Raw genomic sequence first — 16,288 nt, forward strand, 5'->3', positions numbered from 1 at the left:
CATTTGAGACAGCTAAAGTACTGCACCATTTGCACACTCTCTCTCTCTGTCACACAGACACACACACAAACACACAAACACACACACACACACACACACACACACCGAAATGCATGTACTGCACCACCTACCTATATTCTCTCTCTCTCTCTCTCTCTCTCTCTCTCTCACACACACACATACACACACACACACACACACACACACAGATACACAAAGATGCACCACCTGCTGTAAGCATAGACAACATAATGCCCACACACACCCACACACACAAATACACACACACACACACACACACACACACACACACACACACACACACACACACACCTTAAAACAGTGATGCATCATGAAGACATACCAAGTGTTAAAAAGAACTGAAAGAGCCCTGAACACTGTTCCTAAAAATATGCGCTTGCTTTTTCCACTGATTTAACTGATTAGGCATTTTGTGAGTAGGGTCATTTACTTTGCTGAGCCCCTATGATTTCCAATGTCTTTGTAAATCCTGTTTCGTTCATAATTATATATTTAGGATTAACATTAGTTAAATTAAATATTACATGTAATTAGTGACACAGACCCTTACTGTTCAGAGAGTGTTTTCCATACAGTATATTTTTTATGAATCAATAATCCCGCTCGGTCACCTCCTACCAGTTGTATTACTGTAAAACATGACTTGTCTCAGTCATTTCTGAGGCAGCAGTTAAAGCATTGTAAAAACTCTACTCCCCAAATCCTCATAGCTGTTTAAAAGCACCATAACTTCAGAGGTGCTTCAAAGGTTCCCTGAACTAGTTACGCTATGCCCTTGTGGACAAACAGCTTGTCTTACTGGCGTTGTGGACTGGTGCACTTCCTCTAGCGACATTTTAGGAATCCAGGAACTTTTAAATGGACACGCGCAGAAGAATGCCCAGGATCACCAGGATCTGACCTGTTCACATAAGACATGCGCACCACTTTAAGCCCACAGGTGATGCCCTGCCTTTCTCTCTTAGTTGCACAGGACACACTAAGCTCCAGTGGAGTGTACCGGACGCCTGTAAGAGCGCTTGTGCTACTGCGGTCTAAAATGGTGGCCAGCACCGCAGCAGATGGCCGGCCTGTAAACAGGGGTCTGGTGGAAATACCATGGGGCCATTTGTATTGCAGTCACCCACATTACAGTAGGTCAGGTCTGACACGTGGCTCACCCCCCCACAATCCCCCCCTCACTCTCCACTCCCCCACCTCACATACACTCACTTACTTACACACACACATACACACACACACACACACTCACATCGCCTGCCTATGAGGTTGCCGTGGCAACAGGGTGGCCAATTCCAACCAGCCGTGTGTGACTTTTGATTGTGTGATTTGAAGTTGCACGGCTCGCAAAATGGTCACACTCAGGTGAGAGAGAGAGAGAGAGAGAGAGCTCACCTTCAGTCCCATACATACACAAACACACACACACACACACATAGCCTACACACGGTCATGGCACACTGAAACCTTATCACACCTCTCGGCCAGTCTACACTTGAACTCTTTAGTTCTCTCAGATCTGCTGGTTCTTGCAGGTTCTAAAGAAAAGACTAGAGCCTGCAGTCTTTGGTCATGAGTTCTTATTTCCTGTTAGTAGAATCACTTTTGATCTAGCCTAATTAGTGCCAAACAGATTAACTGCAGCTAAGAAACACTCTCACACATGACTTCATATTCCCCTACAAATAAATGTGCAATACAGTTATACTGTACATTCTTTTCCCCCATGCCCTCGTATGGTTGCAATGTTAACGGCATGTTAGCCAACTTAAGCTTGTCCATGGAATCAATTTCCAGGTTTGTTGAGAAAGAAATGTACTCCTGTTTGAGGAGAACATAATACTCTCCTGGCCAATCAGATTGCCTCAGCATTTCTGTGATAAGCATCTTTCAGAAGGCTCACACAGCAAAGGGGGCAATTGGGACAAATTCAGAATCTTATTTTGGTTTGAGGACTTGAGCCTACACTCCAGGATAGCAGCAAGGGGAGGAGCAGAGAGCACATCCTTCATGCACGACCACCCCCCCCCCCCCTCATACACACACACACACACACACACACACACACACACACACACACACATCCCCCAACCTCTCCACGAGTACAGCAGCAGGCAGGGTTTTACCGTGTGCGTAAGCGGGATCGCACACCACTGAATCAGCACAAAGAACACGGAGATCAATAAAATCATTTGGATGAAAAACAAAGCATGGAGGAGAGCATTTTAATTATAAATCAATAGATTAAATCCATCGACTAAAAGCATCCTCTCAGATATATCATATATATGACTGCAGTATTGGGCTTTGAGAAGGACGCGAGCGTGGGGGAAACGACGGGTTTTAAGAAGTGAACGGCTTTCTTGGATTGATAATTGAATGTGCTAAGCAAGCGTGTTTGTGAGATACAGGGAAGGTGGGGGGGTGGTACAGAGAGAGAGAGAGAGAGAGAGAGAGAGAGAGGGATGGCAGAGGGAGCGGGAGAGAGGGAGAGAAAGAGGGACATGGGGAGGGGGGGCCACTGGGTAGCTTCACGCTAATGTATTGCCTGGAGTCCTCTCCCTCTCTCCCTCTCTCTCTCTCACTCTCTCTCCTTACTGCACCATAATGACACGGACCAACGGATACCCAAGGTGGAAAAGAGTGGGAGGAGGGGCTGTGAAGGAGAGCGAGAGAGAATGAGAGAACGAGAGAGGGAGAGAGAAAGAGATGCAGTCACAGAGCGATAGTACAAAAAAGCATTCATCCGTTCGGCTCAGTACAGGAATGCAAACAGCCCTCAGCCACCCGCTGCAGACAAAACCTGCTTCGTGCCAGTCCGTGTGTGTGTATGTGTGTATGCGCCTGAGCAGTGCTCCGCACAAAAACACAACCATAGATTACACGCTTTCTTTCACAGTTACCTTTTCATTCTCTCTCTCCCTCTCTTTCTGCTCCTACTCACGCTGTCTTTACCCCACTCCTCTCTCTGTCTCTCTCTCTCTCTCTTTGTCATTCTTTCTCTCTCTCTTCCCTCCTCTGTCTGGTGTTTGTTCACTTAGGGAGATACAGATGAGTCCAGGTGGAACAATGGTTGCATGATAGGAGCTCAGAGAAAGGCTGGGGTGGACTGAGGAGACAGATATAAAGGTGATGAATGAGCAACTGGCTCTCTCTCCTCCTCTCTCTCCCTCTCCACCCCCCCCCCCCCCTCTCTCCTCCTCCTCTCTCTGGAGATCTTCCTGCCGCGTAAGCTGATCATTGAGATACGCAGTCATTGGCCGAGTCTCCTGCGCCGCACTACAATTGGCTGACCACGGCGTTTTCTCTAAAGGTGATTGGCTGACCACGGCGGTCTCCGCAACGAGTGGCTGACCGCTGAGTGCTCTGCAGTCATTGGCCCGGAGAGAGAGAGAGGCTTCTGCAGTGCCTGGCCGAGGGGGTGCGCGTAAAACCGCGGCGTTCTGGTAAAATGACGTTCCGGCTCTGGCCAGGAAGCGGAGAAGCGCCGGCCAATCCCCTCGCAGCGGCAGCTTAGGGAACACTGCTGAGTGTGGGAATGGCAAAGCAAAATGGATGAGGGTGAATGGGAGGCAATGATGGACTGGCACCTCTCGTCCAACCCCCCCATTCCTTATTGACCTGTGGTGACAATGAGGTGTGTGTGTGTATGTTTGTGTGTGTGTGTGTGTGTGTGTATGTGTGTGTGAAGGGGGTAGGTAGGTGCAGTGAGGTCATAGTCGAAGAGGGTTATTCTCTAAACAACCATGATATTGATTCATCACTGTCGACTTGAGTGCTGACAGCGTTCAAAGTGTGTATGTGTGTGCATATACATTGAGTGTGTGTGTGTAGGGGGGGGGGGGATTCTGTGTATGCGTATTTGTGTGTGTATCCAATACTGATCTGTTCACAGTTACTGTGATACCTATGTACTCCCAGCTGTCTGTGTGTGTGTGTTTCTGTGTTTCTGTGTGTGTCTGTCGGTCTCTCTCTGTGTGTGTGTGTGTGTGTGTGTGTGTGTGTGTGTCTGTACATTAGTAATGAGAAACAGAGAGTGTGAATGGACTCCTCTGAGAGGCAGGCGGGACGTGTGAAAGTGAGCAGCAGAGAGGAAGAGAGAGCAGGAGAAGAGAGGAAGATGAGATGCGAGATCAGCACTGGAGTTCATAAAGCTCAGCCCTCAGAAAAACACAACTGATCCCAGAAGGGCATCAGTGGAGAGGGAGAGCGAGGGAGAGAGGGAGAGGGAAAGAGAGAGAGAGGAGCGGGAGGACATGGCTAAAAAGAGAGGGAGAGAGAAATGTGAAATATGAAAGGAGAGCAGAGATGAGAAATGGAGGGATGAAAACAGAGAGGAGAGAAAAAGAGTCAGAGAGGACGTGAGAGGAATGGAGAGGGAGGAGAGGAGGAGAGGAGGAGGAAAAAACGGAGAGGTGGAGGAGGGGAATACGCAATATGGGGACCAGCCATACAGCAATGGAGCCATCTGGGAAAAGAACACGACAAACTGTGCTGCGTTTCCAGGTCTCTCTCTCTCTTCCTCTCTTTCCCTCTCTCCCTCCCGTCCTTTCTCTCCCCATCTCTCTCTTTCTCTCTCTCTCCCTCCCTCCCTCTCTCTCCCTCTTTCCCTCTGTCTCCCTTCCTCTCTCTGCCTCCCTCCCTCTCTCCTTCTCTCTCTCTTTCTCTCTCTCTGGTGCTGGCAGTCCACCAGAGCCAGAGGCCCAGACCCCCAGCAGTCCGGCATCTGGTCCCTCAGCCTGGCCTGCCAGAGAGAAGAGAGGGAACGAGGGATCAAGGGAAGGAAAACACCATGATGGAGAGAAAGAGGATGGCAGAGAGTGAAGGTGGAGGTGGTGGTGGTGGAGGGTTGGGTGGGGGTTGGTGGTGGATGTGGTGGAGGGTTAAAAGAGGTATAAGACGACACAGTGCCAGGGGTGATCCACAGACCCACTTCTATGCACAGTTTGCCGCTGAACCACGACGCCTCCCCCTTCCCCTTCCAAACAGCCTCTTCCAGCCATTCATTCCTTTCTGCTGCTATGGCAACAACCCTGGCCATTGTACATACATCGTCTATAGGGTACAGCACTGCAACTTTAATACTAGGCTTGGAGACTAATGGAATCATTGGCTACATGTGCATTTCTATATGTGTTTGGTGTCCTGCTTGTTTTAGTAAAGCACTGATGATTCAAATCGATCTTTGGGTTAAGGAGAAATGAGCTGTCCACCTGTAGGATGGTCATACAGGACATGTTGCTGGCCCTAAAGCAACACATCTGAAATGTAATATGAGTCATGAAGACCTCTCAGTTTTACTCATAGGCACAACCACAGGCACGCAGACACACATGCATACACATACACACACACACACACACACACACACACACACACACACACACACACACACACACACACACACACACACACACACACACACACACACACACACACACACACACATACACATGCATCTCCCATGTTACAACCAGCCTTTGTAGTTCAGCAGAGATGCGCTGGTCAGACATGCCAGCTACTAAACATAACTGCTGAACCCTCAGACACCCTCAGAGTTTTTTTTGGCCAAAATAAATGTCTGTCTCCTCAATTCTCAATATATCAAAGGTGTGAGGAGGACAAAACCACTTTTTTACTACTGACTGTTAGCAGCTCCCTAGGAGTTAATGAGTGTGATATCACATGCCTGTCTCACTGCTATGTGGTGTGAAGTGTTATGTTGCCCATTCGTGTAACTCCACACACACACAAACCATTTCATCAGCTTGTAGTAGCCTGGCTGCATCTCAGCATTTGCCTGCAAGGTTTTGTTTCCACTGACTGCATGGAGTGCACTCTGTGAGTAGCTCTGAGCAGCGGCCCTCTGATGCTGCACATCTGCTGCAGTGCTGCAGGCTGACCAGACCTCCATGTGCTGCGTCCAGTCTTCAACTTAACATGTGTGTGTATGGCCACCTGCAATGAATGTGTGTGTGTGTGTGTGTGTGTGTGTGTGTGTGTGTGTGTGTGTGTGTGTGTGTGTGTGTGTGTGTGTGTGTGTGTGTGTGTGTTTGTGTGTGTTTGTGCGTGTGTGTGTGTGTGTGTGCGCGCACGTGTGTGTCCATGCATGCAAGTTTACGTCATTCATTGGACGCGTGTGTGTGCGCAGCATCAAAAACTAACATGAACAACTTTGTACAAGAGTTTGTGTGGTACGAGAACAGGAGTACAGAGTGCGCTCTTAAGACTGAGGCAATAAGGGCAAACAGGAAAGCTGGGTTTTAACGGGCGATGAGTGCATTGCGTAAGAGCAAAGTGATGGAGGTAGCATGGGGAGGAAAAGGAGCGCGAGAAAGAGAGAGAGAGCGAATGGGGAGGGAATGAGAGATTGATGGAGGGAGGGGAATGGGTAAGTAAGACTGAAAGAGGAAAGGGACAGTGCAGATTCTGAGAGCATACAGTGAAGAGACAGGTGACCTCTCATTGATAAAAAAAGCAAAGGCTGTCTGACTACATACAGAGACAAGAATGGAGGGTTAAGCATCAGCTACCCCCTCCAGTCATGCCTCACTCTGTCTCTTTTCTCTCTTTCTCTCTCTCTCTAACTGGTCAGACTGTGGTCAATCCATCTGCACCTCTTTCCCTCCTTCCCATCTTTCCATGCTCTCTCTCTCTCTCTCTCTCTCTCTCTCTCTCTCATATACATCTCCTGGCCACTCAGACATACAGCCCTACAGACAGACACACGCAGAGTGGAACATTTATATAACTGGCTCATTCAAGAGTAATGAGGAAATTCCTGCACTGGCCAAAGACACGGTCCAGTCCTGACATGAAGGTCCAAAGCATGGAAATCCATGTCTGTGAATCTCACACAATGGCAGATCACATACTGCAGTATGACAATCACCAAACGCCATAAAAATGTGGACATTGCAGGACTAATGGTCAGCTCCCCTTTAGATTTACAAAAGTATCACTAAGCTCTACCGGGGTTCTAAAAATGTCTGAAGCCACAGGGACTATACCACAAGTATGTGGGAAAATAAATAATAAATGAATGATGCACAAAGTTAGTGCTTTGCCCCAATTGTTATTTAAATATTAATAAATGTAGAAAAACAAAGACGCATAAAACAAGAAATAATTTACTACAAATGTTTTATGACTAAATATAGTTTCTTTCCCCTTCATATTACATTCTTTACAATGTTGGTGCATGTCCTCTTGCTGTTTGCGCACAGTAATGATGTAGATGTGGAACGGGATAAGGATGATCAAGGACATTGCGAAAAGAGCAAGGTGACTACTGGTAGAGATCACCTCTTCTGTACTGGTGAGTTTGGTGACACCGATGACGGAGAGAGATGGTGAGTGAGGTGAGTGAAAAAAAGAGAGCAAGAGAAAGAGTTAGAGAGAGAGTGAGAGAGAGGGAGGGAGGGAGAACACATCTCAAAGTCTATAAATAGCCTACATTTATCTAGTGTAACCTTCACTATGCAAAGTTTAGAAACAATGCTGTGTCAGGTGCACCTATGGCAGTTCTTCATCAATCCCGTGTATGAACATGCACGCATGCATACACACACACACACACACACACACACACACACACACACACACACACACACACACACTTTACTTAAGTGAAACCGTGCAAAGGCGAATGCACTGCATTTTTTTTCTGCTTAGCATTCAGTTCTGATCACTGCAGCCCCCATGTGCATTTGTCCTTGTGCGATGTGTTTTCATGCTTGTGCTCCCACTCTCCATCAGCGCCGCGGTGGTGGGACGATCGCCTCACGCTCAGCCCCTCATCCTTCACTCTCAGTAGCTTCTGCAGGCCCCGTCTCTAAATAAAAGACTTTGGTCCTCCTCCTGTGTCTCACAGAGCACTCTCATCTTCCCTCTCACCTCCCCTTTCTCTACCCTCTCTCTCTCTCTCTCTCTCTCTCTCTCTCTCTCTCTCTCTCTCTCCCCCTCATGCAATCTCTCTATGCTCAGCACTGGCAATAGGCTGCATTCTCCTCCTCTCCCTCACTTTTTCACCTTCTCTCTCCCTCCGTCTCCCTTCCTCCCTCCATCTCTCCCTCCCTCCCTGACTCCTATTTTGGCGTGTTCTCCTCTCCTCCCTGTTCTGTTCTATTAGCTGTGATGACAGAGTGCTTTTCTCCTTTGTCCTTAATCCCAGAGAGAGCTTCCCTTAAAAAAAAAAAACTGCTTCCTCAGAGTAGCTGGCAAGTCAGGGACATTCTGGACTCTCCTTCCTCTTGGCCAGGTCCCATGAAACACAAGCTCGCACACGGATACACACACACCTACACACAGACACACTCACAAACAGTTACAAACACACCCACAAACACACACACACCTTCCCACACAGGTACACCAATCATTTTAATACGTACCTCACACACGTGCACAGCAAACAAATGCAGGGACAACACTGATAAATACAGATATAAAGAAGAAAGTGACCGGTTCACAAACTGGACACTTACACATTGCAGCAAGAAGTCATACTGCAGATAAATATTCACTACCATAACTGATGCCGGTTGCACACACCAACACTGCATACCCAGCGAGTGGAAAACAATCTCTTCTTCACATGTGTGTGAATACACATACACACACACACACACACACACACACACACACACACACACACACACACACACACACGCACACACGCACACACGCGCACACACACACACACACACACACACACACACGCTGCAAGATAAAAAGCCAGCACTGGCTGTTTAATTTAGCTGGAGCACACGTGTACGAGACGACTGAGTGTTGATGATAGAATGACATTGCTCATTTGCAAAACTCTCTCTCTCTCTACTTCTCTCTCTCTCTCTCTCTCTCTCTCTGGCGTGTTGGTCTTAGCCTCCTTCTCTATCTCTCCCTCTGCGCTGTTCCTGTAGGCTCCCCCCCTGCAGTCTACAGGCAGCGCTTTGAAGCTGTAAAGCCGCCAGGCGTGGACCATTTTTACCCATTCAAACCGACCCCCCTCTTTCACACCCCTTCTCCTACTCTAGCACCTCCTTCTATTCATTTCCCTTGAGTGAAGTCCCTCCCTCCTTCCCTCCCTGCCTTCTTCTATCCCTCTCTCTCCGTCCCTCTCGCTCTCTCCATCCGATCTGTCTCTCGCTTCCTCCCTCTTCCTCTCTCTCCTCTCAACCCCCCTCCCCATCCAGCATGCTGCAGTATTACAGTCATCATCATTTCATGAGTCCCACTCTCATGCTTTTCTCCACACACACACACACACACACACACACACACACACACACACACACACACACACACACACACTGACACACACACACACACTCACACATGCACGCACGCACACACACACGCACACACATGCACACACACACACACACACACACACACCAAGGAGCGGCTGCGTGTCATCTTAAAGGTATACAGCAGGCATATCCACCTTTTGCCGGGAACTGTTATTAGGCTCAGTGACGGGCAGACCGTTTTACAATGTAAATGTGAGTGTGACAGAGAGACAGGGAAATGAAAAAGATGGATGAGCTCTTTCACTTCTTTTTCTCCTCTATCCTCAGTAGCCCCCCTCTTTCTCTTCCATCTCTTTCCTTCCTTCTCTCTTGGATCAGTTACCCCTGCCCTGCGCAAAACATGAAGTCTTGTGGGAGTGTGGCTAAAAAGGAGGAGGGTGGGGGTGGTGAGGTGAGGTGAGAGGAGAGGAGGAGATGAGGAGAGGAGGGAGAAGGAGAGAGGAGCAGAGCAGAGGAGGGAAGGGAGAAGGAGAGAGGAGAGGGGTGCAACTGAGACGGGTGACACTGGGGAGAGAGGAGCAAGGTGAGAAGGAAAACATTAGCTGGAAATGAGAAGCAAAATAAATAGATTTGTAATAGAACTTCTGACTGACACCCAAACACCTTTCACTAAACAGATGCAATTACATTTACATTTACATTACTTTTACTTTCAATAGGACTGCTCTCTCTCTCTCTCTCTCTCTCTCTCTCTCTCTCTCCAGATACATCCCTAAGGACCACGTATACAATGTGTATAAGAGTGTGTGTGTGTGTGTGTGTGTGTGTGTGTGTGTGTGTGTGTGTATGCATGCATGTGCATGTGTATCCGTGTGTGTGTGTGTGTATGTGTGTGTGTGTGTGTGTGTGTGTGTGTGTGCATGTACATGTACGTGCATGTGTATCCATGTGTGTGCGTGTGTGTGTGTCAGCGCGTGCGTGTGTGAATGTGTATGTCCAGCTGTTCTTATCTGTTTTTAGCCCGCTGGTACATTTTGACCGCTGCTTGCTTAGGGGCATCAGAGTATTTTGTGAAACAATCAGCCTCACAAAAAAACACAGTGGTAGATCAGAAGGGCACTGGGGTCCTCTGTCCTTGTGTGACACTGTGTGTGTGTGTGTGTGTGTGTGTGTGTGTGTGTGTGTAAACGCAGATGTCACCTTTACCCCTAATGTGCATAGTATAGAATTAAACTTCTGCTGCTGTTGGACACTCCTTTTGAGCTATATGTGGATTTTGTCAGGATACTTATCTTACTTGTCCAAATAGAACTAAGATATGTGTATGTGGTGTTTGTGGATGAGTGTGCGTAATGCGTATGCATGTGGTTTACTATACACCACCATTAAACAGAGTGAGTGAGTGAGCAAGCAAGAGATACAGAGAGAGAGAGAGAGAGATAAAGAGAGAGAGAGAGAGAGAGAGAGAGAGAGAGAGAGAGAATGACAGCATTTGGGGAGGTGCTAGGGGTTGTTGAGTTGACAAATGTTAGCCATAGTGGTGTGAACCCCTTCTCTGGAGCCCATCCAGCAGAACTGCACACTGCGACGGTCATTCCAGGTCTATAGGGTGGAACCCGAGACCTCACTGTCCCTTAGGCTTGATGGATGTGAGCTTGCAGAGGCAGCAGATACACTGCATTAGCATTGAAAGGACATTTAGGGGCGTGTGCGGCTCAAAAGCTGATTGGTGGACATTTATTTTTGATGCGTGGGAAAAAGAAGTCAGCGCGCACTACTGCACATACCTTGGCGGGGCCCGAGGAGGATGCGGGCACTGAAAAAGTCTCTTGCTGTGTTCGCACGTTGGGACTCTCCCTAACGTGGGCCACTCAGCCACCGCAGTGTGCAATGCTTAAACAGTGCAGGGCTCTGCTTATTCTAAGGCAAGACCGCGAAAAGCCATATCAGCGCAAAACTATAGCCCTCGGTGATGGAATCTGTCATTCAAAGACGCCGGTATCCGTAGAGGGGGGCTGCTCGTGTCCACGCGCACAGAGATGTGTAGACATGCGGAATGCATGTGGTAGGATAAAATGGATTCAGCACATCTTTTTCTGTTAAATAAACGAAACGTCAGGGATGACAAGGAAAAAAGGACAGAGTGGCGTGTGCAAAGGTGACTGAAAAATGACTTACAAGGAAGCCCCTGGGGTGTGTGTGGGGGAAAGTAAAGTGCGTAGGCAATGGGCATTGATCGAATTGAAATATCGAGCATTACACGAAATCTGATCCTCAACTCTAACCGCGTGTGAAATGTGGTGCATTAAAGAATTACAAACCGCATTTGCTCGTACACAGCGACGCATCCACGGGAAAACCGATACTGGCTGGTCAATGTTTCCCTCGAGGACGCGTTTCAAATGTTTGCAATAAATAAATCAAATTCTGTAGCGCGCTAGGTGAGGTCCCTCACCAGCAATACCTCGTTGATAGTGACATACTTTTGAAGAAGGGGCAGTGCAGTGTGGTGTGAGTTCCTACGCGCGATGATATTTTCAGCACAAGCATCCTCTTTTTTCTGTCAAAACTGTTTACTAACGTCAGGCAGAAGACAATGCCGTAAGAGACGGGATTTCCCTAGGAAACCACGGATGATTCATATCTTTCCACTGCAGCTGATGGTGTTAATGTGTTGAGCCCTGAGTTTGCCAGTGTCATAGCAAATCCATTAGAAATACAATTGCACATTGACTAGAAAACATGAGCCATGACTACCTCCTTTTGAAACTCGCCTCACTAACCACTAACTTTCGTTTAATCGTTAAAGACTGATCCACCGCACTGTTGGACAAAGTATGTTTTTGAATATAAAGAGATAATAAAAACACGGTTTTAGTCGCACATGACCTGCACCTTGAGTTTAATACTGACTGGTAGGCTATCGTTTCACTAAGGCCGAAGGGAAATTCAGCACTTGGACAGCGACTGTGCGCTGGTGACGTCACACAATACAAGCGCGACAACTGCTGAAGTTTCTACTGAATGAAATCCACACAGAGATGAACCGTGAAACAAGAGAGATGATTCAACAGCTACGGTCTCTTCAACGTGGATGCCAATACATTCAAATGATTATTGGCATGAAAACGTGTTGCACAGTGGGCTGCTGCATCACGGGTGTATTAAATTCAGGCTGTTGATTGTTGGCAAGGTGAATTCTTATCGTGTTTCTTGAGCTCATTTAGCACTTGCTCATCCTTGGCGAATGAGATTTTGCACGTGAACGACTATTTTGCCTTGGGTTGTTGCTGGGCTTCAATAGCACACAGCAGTGTTGAGGAAGAAAGGCAGACCAGTCCACAATGATGTTGCCCTGGTGCCCTGAATAATCACGGCATCCTGGAATACCGAGTATAGTGTCAACCATGTTCATGATCATATGTGTTCAAAACAGCCCGCGTTTCTTGAAAAGAGGAACACTATGGTCAGGAAAATTAATGAAACAGGCGATCTTTTGATAAACTACTATGTAGTGGACAGCAGTGCTCTAGCTAACTTCCAACCTATTTATAGCACTGTACACTTTTGACCTCAACAGACTGTAAAGAGGAATGTACAGTCCTATACAGTCTGGGACAGTGGACTTGTCTCACATAAACCATGTAATGCCAAGCAGTTAAGCTATAATTGTATATTTCATGTAAAAACAGCGCTAATAAGTTATGATAAGCTAAGTGATAAGAGAACCTGATGGTCGCTAGAGGCCGGTGTACAGCCGGTAGTGAGCTGGTTCGATGGTTCTGCGGAATTAAGTCACCTCTCCGATTGAAACACACAGGCTGCAAGTGGTGCACTGGTATGTGTGAGTTAGTGGAGGAGCTGTACTGTATCTCTATCTGCAAAGCGAACAAATCAAGGTTAACAGATGAATGAGTGAATGAATATCTATACCGATTATCAAGATCAGGGGGTTATAACGGATACGGATATCCCATCCCCCTTCTCTATTACAGCGGACTGCCTGTCCTGTGCTGCAGCAGAAATCCAAGCGCAGTCAGCTAGTCTCGAGCACCGCAGTGTTACGCTATAGCAGTACGCAAGAAAGAGACATAGTGCCTGCGAGAGTGGATTACCTCTCCGCCTCCCTGCCTCAGTTGTACTAGAAAACGGGGTGTTAGAGGACTTTGAGGGCACACACTGACAGCTGACCAAAAGCACAGCATTACAGTAAAGCCATTGGGCTGCCGCATGTCAGAGGAAGTCCGCGATTGATTCAAAGCACATAGCGTGAAAGTGTGGGAGCAAAACGTGTCCATAAAACCTTCAGTCTTGTCATTTGTTTCAGTCTACGGTGGCTTTCAGAGTGGTTATCTTGATGTGAATGACGCTTAAAACAACTGTCGGCAATAGCTGCGACGATTCTGCTAAGGGCAAACCCTTTGGCTTGGAATTCTTAATGTGGAGCTAGACTGAGTGACAAAATAATTCTCAAACACACACACACCATGGCACAGCTCAGTAGATAATAGAGAACGAATTGTTGTTACGTGGTCTATCGTTCTCTGAAAACACTACAAAACATGACTTAGGCTACTCGCAAACCGGTCAATGAGTTACCTAGGCCGAGTCAACAAAAATCGGTTGCGCACAACCACCTGGGTCATAGCTGAGTTTTTCTTTGTCTCGTTAAGTGGATGTTGTCAAAATACTGAAGGTCTGGACGCTGAACTAAGCTCCTAGGTAATTTATGTTAGAAATTCAGAAATATCACCAACTGCAGGGAATTGGGATGGAGGAGGGTAAGCAGGTTGTGTTAAACTTGATGATTCACAGGCCACATCTGGCAGTAGATACAGGGTCTTCCAAGTAACTGACTGGACGTGACTGGACAGAAGATATTAGCCTTATAAATCCCTGTCCCAAAGCCATAAATGGTCTAGTGGCATTCGTGTGAGTGCGCTTTTCATGCTGTTCTGAGATTTTAGAGATTAGCCTGCGCCTGGAGATATACAGAATTACTAATCTGAAAATTCAGACTTGGAGCCGACTCCGCAAAAGGTGACACCAACATGCACGCAGGTATTCAGCCTAATTGCTAGCATTGCATCCATGATAACATTTATTGATGCAGTCGGAGGTGACACCAAGCATTGGGCCGCTATATGCCTATTCTACACTGCCCGTTATATTATTCCATAATAAGGAACACAACTGTTTGCAAAACAGAACATCATTATTTAGTCCCTAGAAGCCCTAGGCACGTTACACAAGAGTGATACGTTTAGTGTAGCTGCGATAACGCATGGTTTTAAAATAATAATTAGTTGCGAGATGCGCAAGAAAATGAACTTCTGCTACAGGCGATACGCACGCGCACACGCGCACGTCTTTAGGAAGATAGAGAAGATAAAGTTGCGATTGCTATGTTCTAGACAACATGTCATCGAAACGCCGACAACACTGCAATCATCCATGAACGTGTTTATTCAATTATAGGTGTAGTCAGACGGATATTTCGCATTGTTGAGTGATGTGTTAATAATGATGCAAATAGTAACTTAGAGGGAGAGTCATACTTATTCCGCCTATAGTGACACATCAAAGGCTGCTTTAAAAGTGGTGCAGAGGTGGCCGCACTGGCAGAAACTAGATGACGGAGAATAACGTGCGAGGGACCGTGCGAGCAGCTGGACCCGCTGGTCACTGACAGGTGAACGGAGCAGCAGCGACCACAGATAATGAGCTAATAGAGATAAAACGACGAAAAGTCCACAGTCTAAACCCGCACCAGAACGACAGAAAAAGACGAGCATTTCTTACGAAGTGTGTTGACAAGGAGAGGGGGCGGGACCAGTGTATGCACCAACCTGGAATGCAGAGTTTGCAAGCAAATAACGCACATAAAGAGTTTGCGGAGTCCAGTCGTTTTTTTTAAGCATCTCAACATAAAAAAACACATTCTTTTTCAACATTCTTATGGCGTTTAAGCAGAACTCTTAACCATCAAACAACCATCAAACCTTACATTACAAGGCAGAGCTAACAGTCATGGATGTCATCATAGCTCTTTCCATATGTCTTGACAAAGTTCTTCTATATCTTCAAAGACAAAGAAGGAAAAGTAATTGGACACATTCTCTGACTCACCCGGGCATTTTTGGAAGAGTACGGATCCTCGAAGAGGTTCCAAATATAGGGCTGCCACACGCTCCACCAGCTGGGCTTGCGGCCGTCTTCCTGCAGGCACAAACGCTTCAGGTCCCCGTCAGCGCCCCCCGTGAGCGCTGGGTCGATTTCAGGTTCCTCTGGCTCGGGGGTTTCAAAACTGTCCAGTGCCTCCTCGGCATCCCTGTGTTGGCGGTAGTTCATCCAGCAGCATGCCTCCACGTCCGTCTCATCGATGCCCCAAAAAGCGAGCTCCTCCTCAAAGAGCGGACCGCACACATCATTGGGACAGTGCAACTTCCCTGTGCGGTAATAGTTCAGAATGAAAGAAAAAGTGGCGGGGTGACGGTCGAAGAAGAATTCGTCAGTTTTGGGGTCGTAGTCGAAATTGCTATACGCGTCTGGTTCCGTTAGCCAGGACAAGCGGGTACCGGGCAGTGTCTTGAGCGTGCTGCGGTACGTCTCGTGTCGAATTCCACCGCAGTTTATCACGATTTTCTCGCTGTCTGATGACGGACAAGTCATGTCTGCGCTGGAACATGCTTTGTTAGCCGACTTGTTCCCACCCTTGCGCCCTTTGAAAGAGGAGACACACACCGAACTGAGCATAGGGGAAGGGGGGAGGGAAAAGAGGAGAGAGAACGGAGGGAGGAGGGGGGAGGAGGAGTCTGCGGAGAGAGAGAGAAAGAGAGAGAGAGAGAGAGAGAAAAGGGGTGGTGAAGAGGTGGGGAGGGAGGGGAGAGAAGGAGAGATTTAGGAGCTGGTTCAAAGTTTTTTTAAAGCCTGAGGGCACACTTCTATTCTACAGCTGGTCCATGACCAGGTGAAGACCATAGGCCATAGTTTCA

The 16,288-nt window shown here is 47.5% G+C and overlaps 1 protein-coding gene across 3 annotated transcripts in view; it reads right to left on the bottom strand.

Moving 5' to 3' along the window:
• Window positions 1-16,049, bottom strand: part of kcnc3a (potassium voltage-gated channel, Shaw-related subfamily, member 3a) — a 41,882-nt gene extending 25,833 nt beyond the window's left edge. For all 3 annotated transcript variants that reach the window (XM_076266831.1, XM_076266830.1, XM_076266832.1), the window contains exon 1: window positions 15,423-16,049. In XM_076266831.1, the coding sequence (XP_076122946.1) occupies window positions 15,423-16,049 (627 nt within the window). The remainder of the gene's footprint in view (window positions 1-15,422) is intronic.
• Window positions 16,050-16,288: the final 239 nt, after the last annotated feature.

This window comes from Alosa pseudoharengus, unplaced genomic scaffold (genome assembly GCF_046254945.1).
Source record: "Alosa pseudoharengus isolate Yale_2024_CS ecotype anadromous, Long Island Sound unplaced genomic scaffold, YU_APseudo_1.1 YU_APseudo_1.1_scf_4, whole genome shotgun sequence".
In the NCBI taxonomy this organism is placed as follows: domain Eukaryota; kingdom Metazoa; phylum Chordata; class Actinopteri; order Clupeiformes; family Clupeidae; genus Alosa; species Alosa pseudoharengus.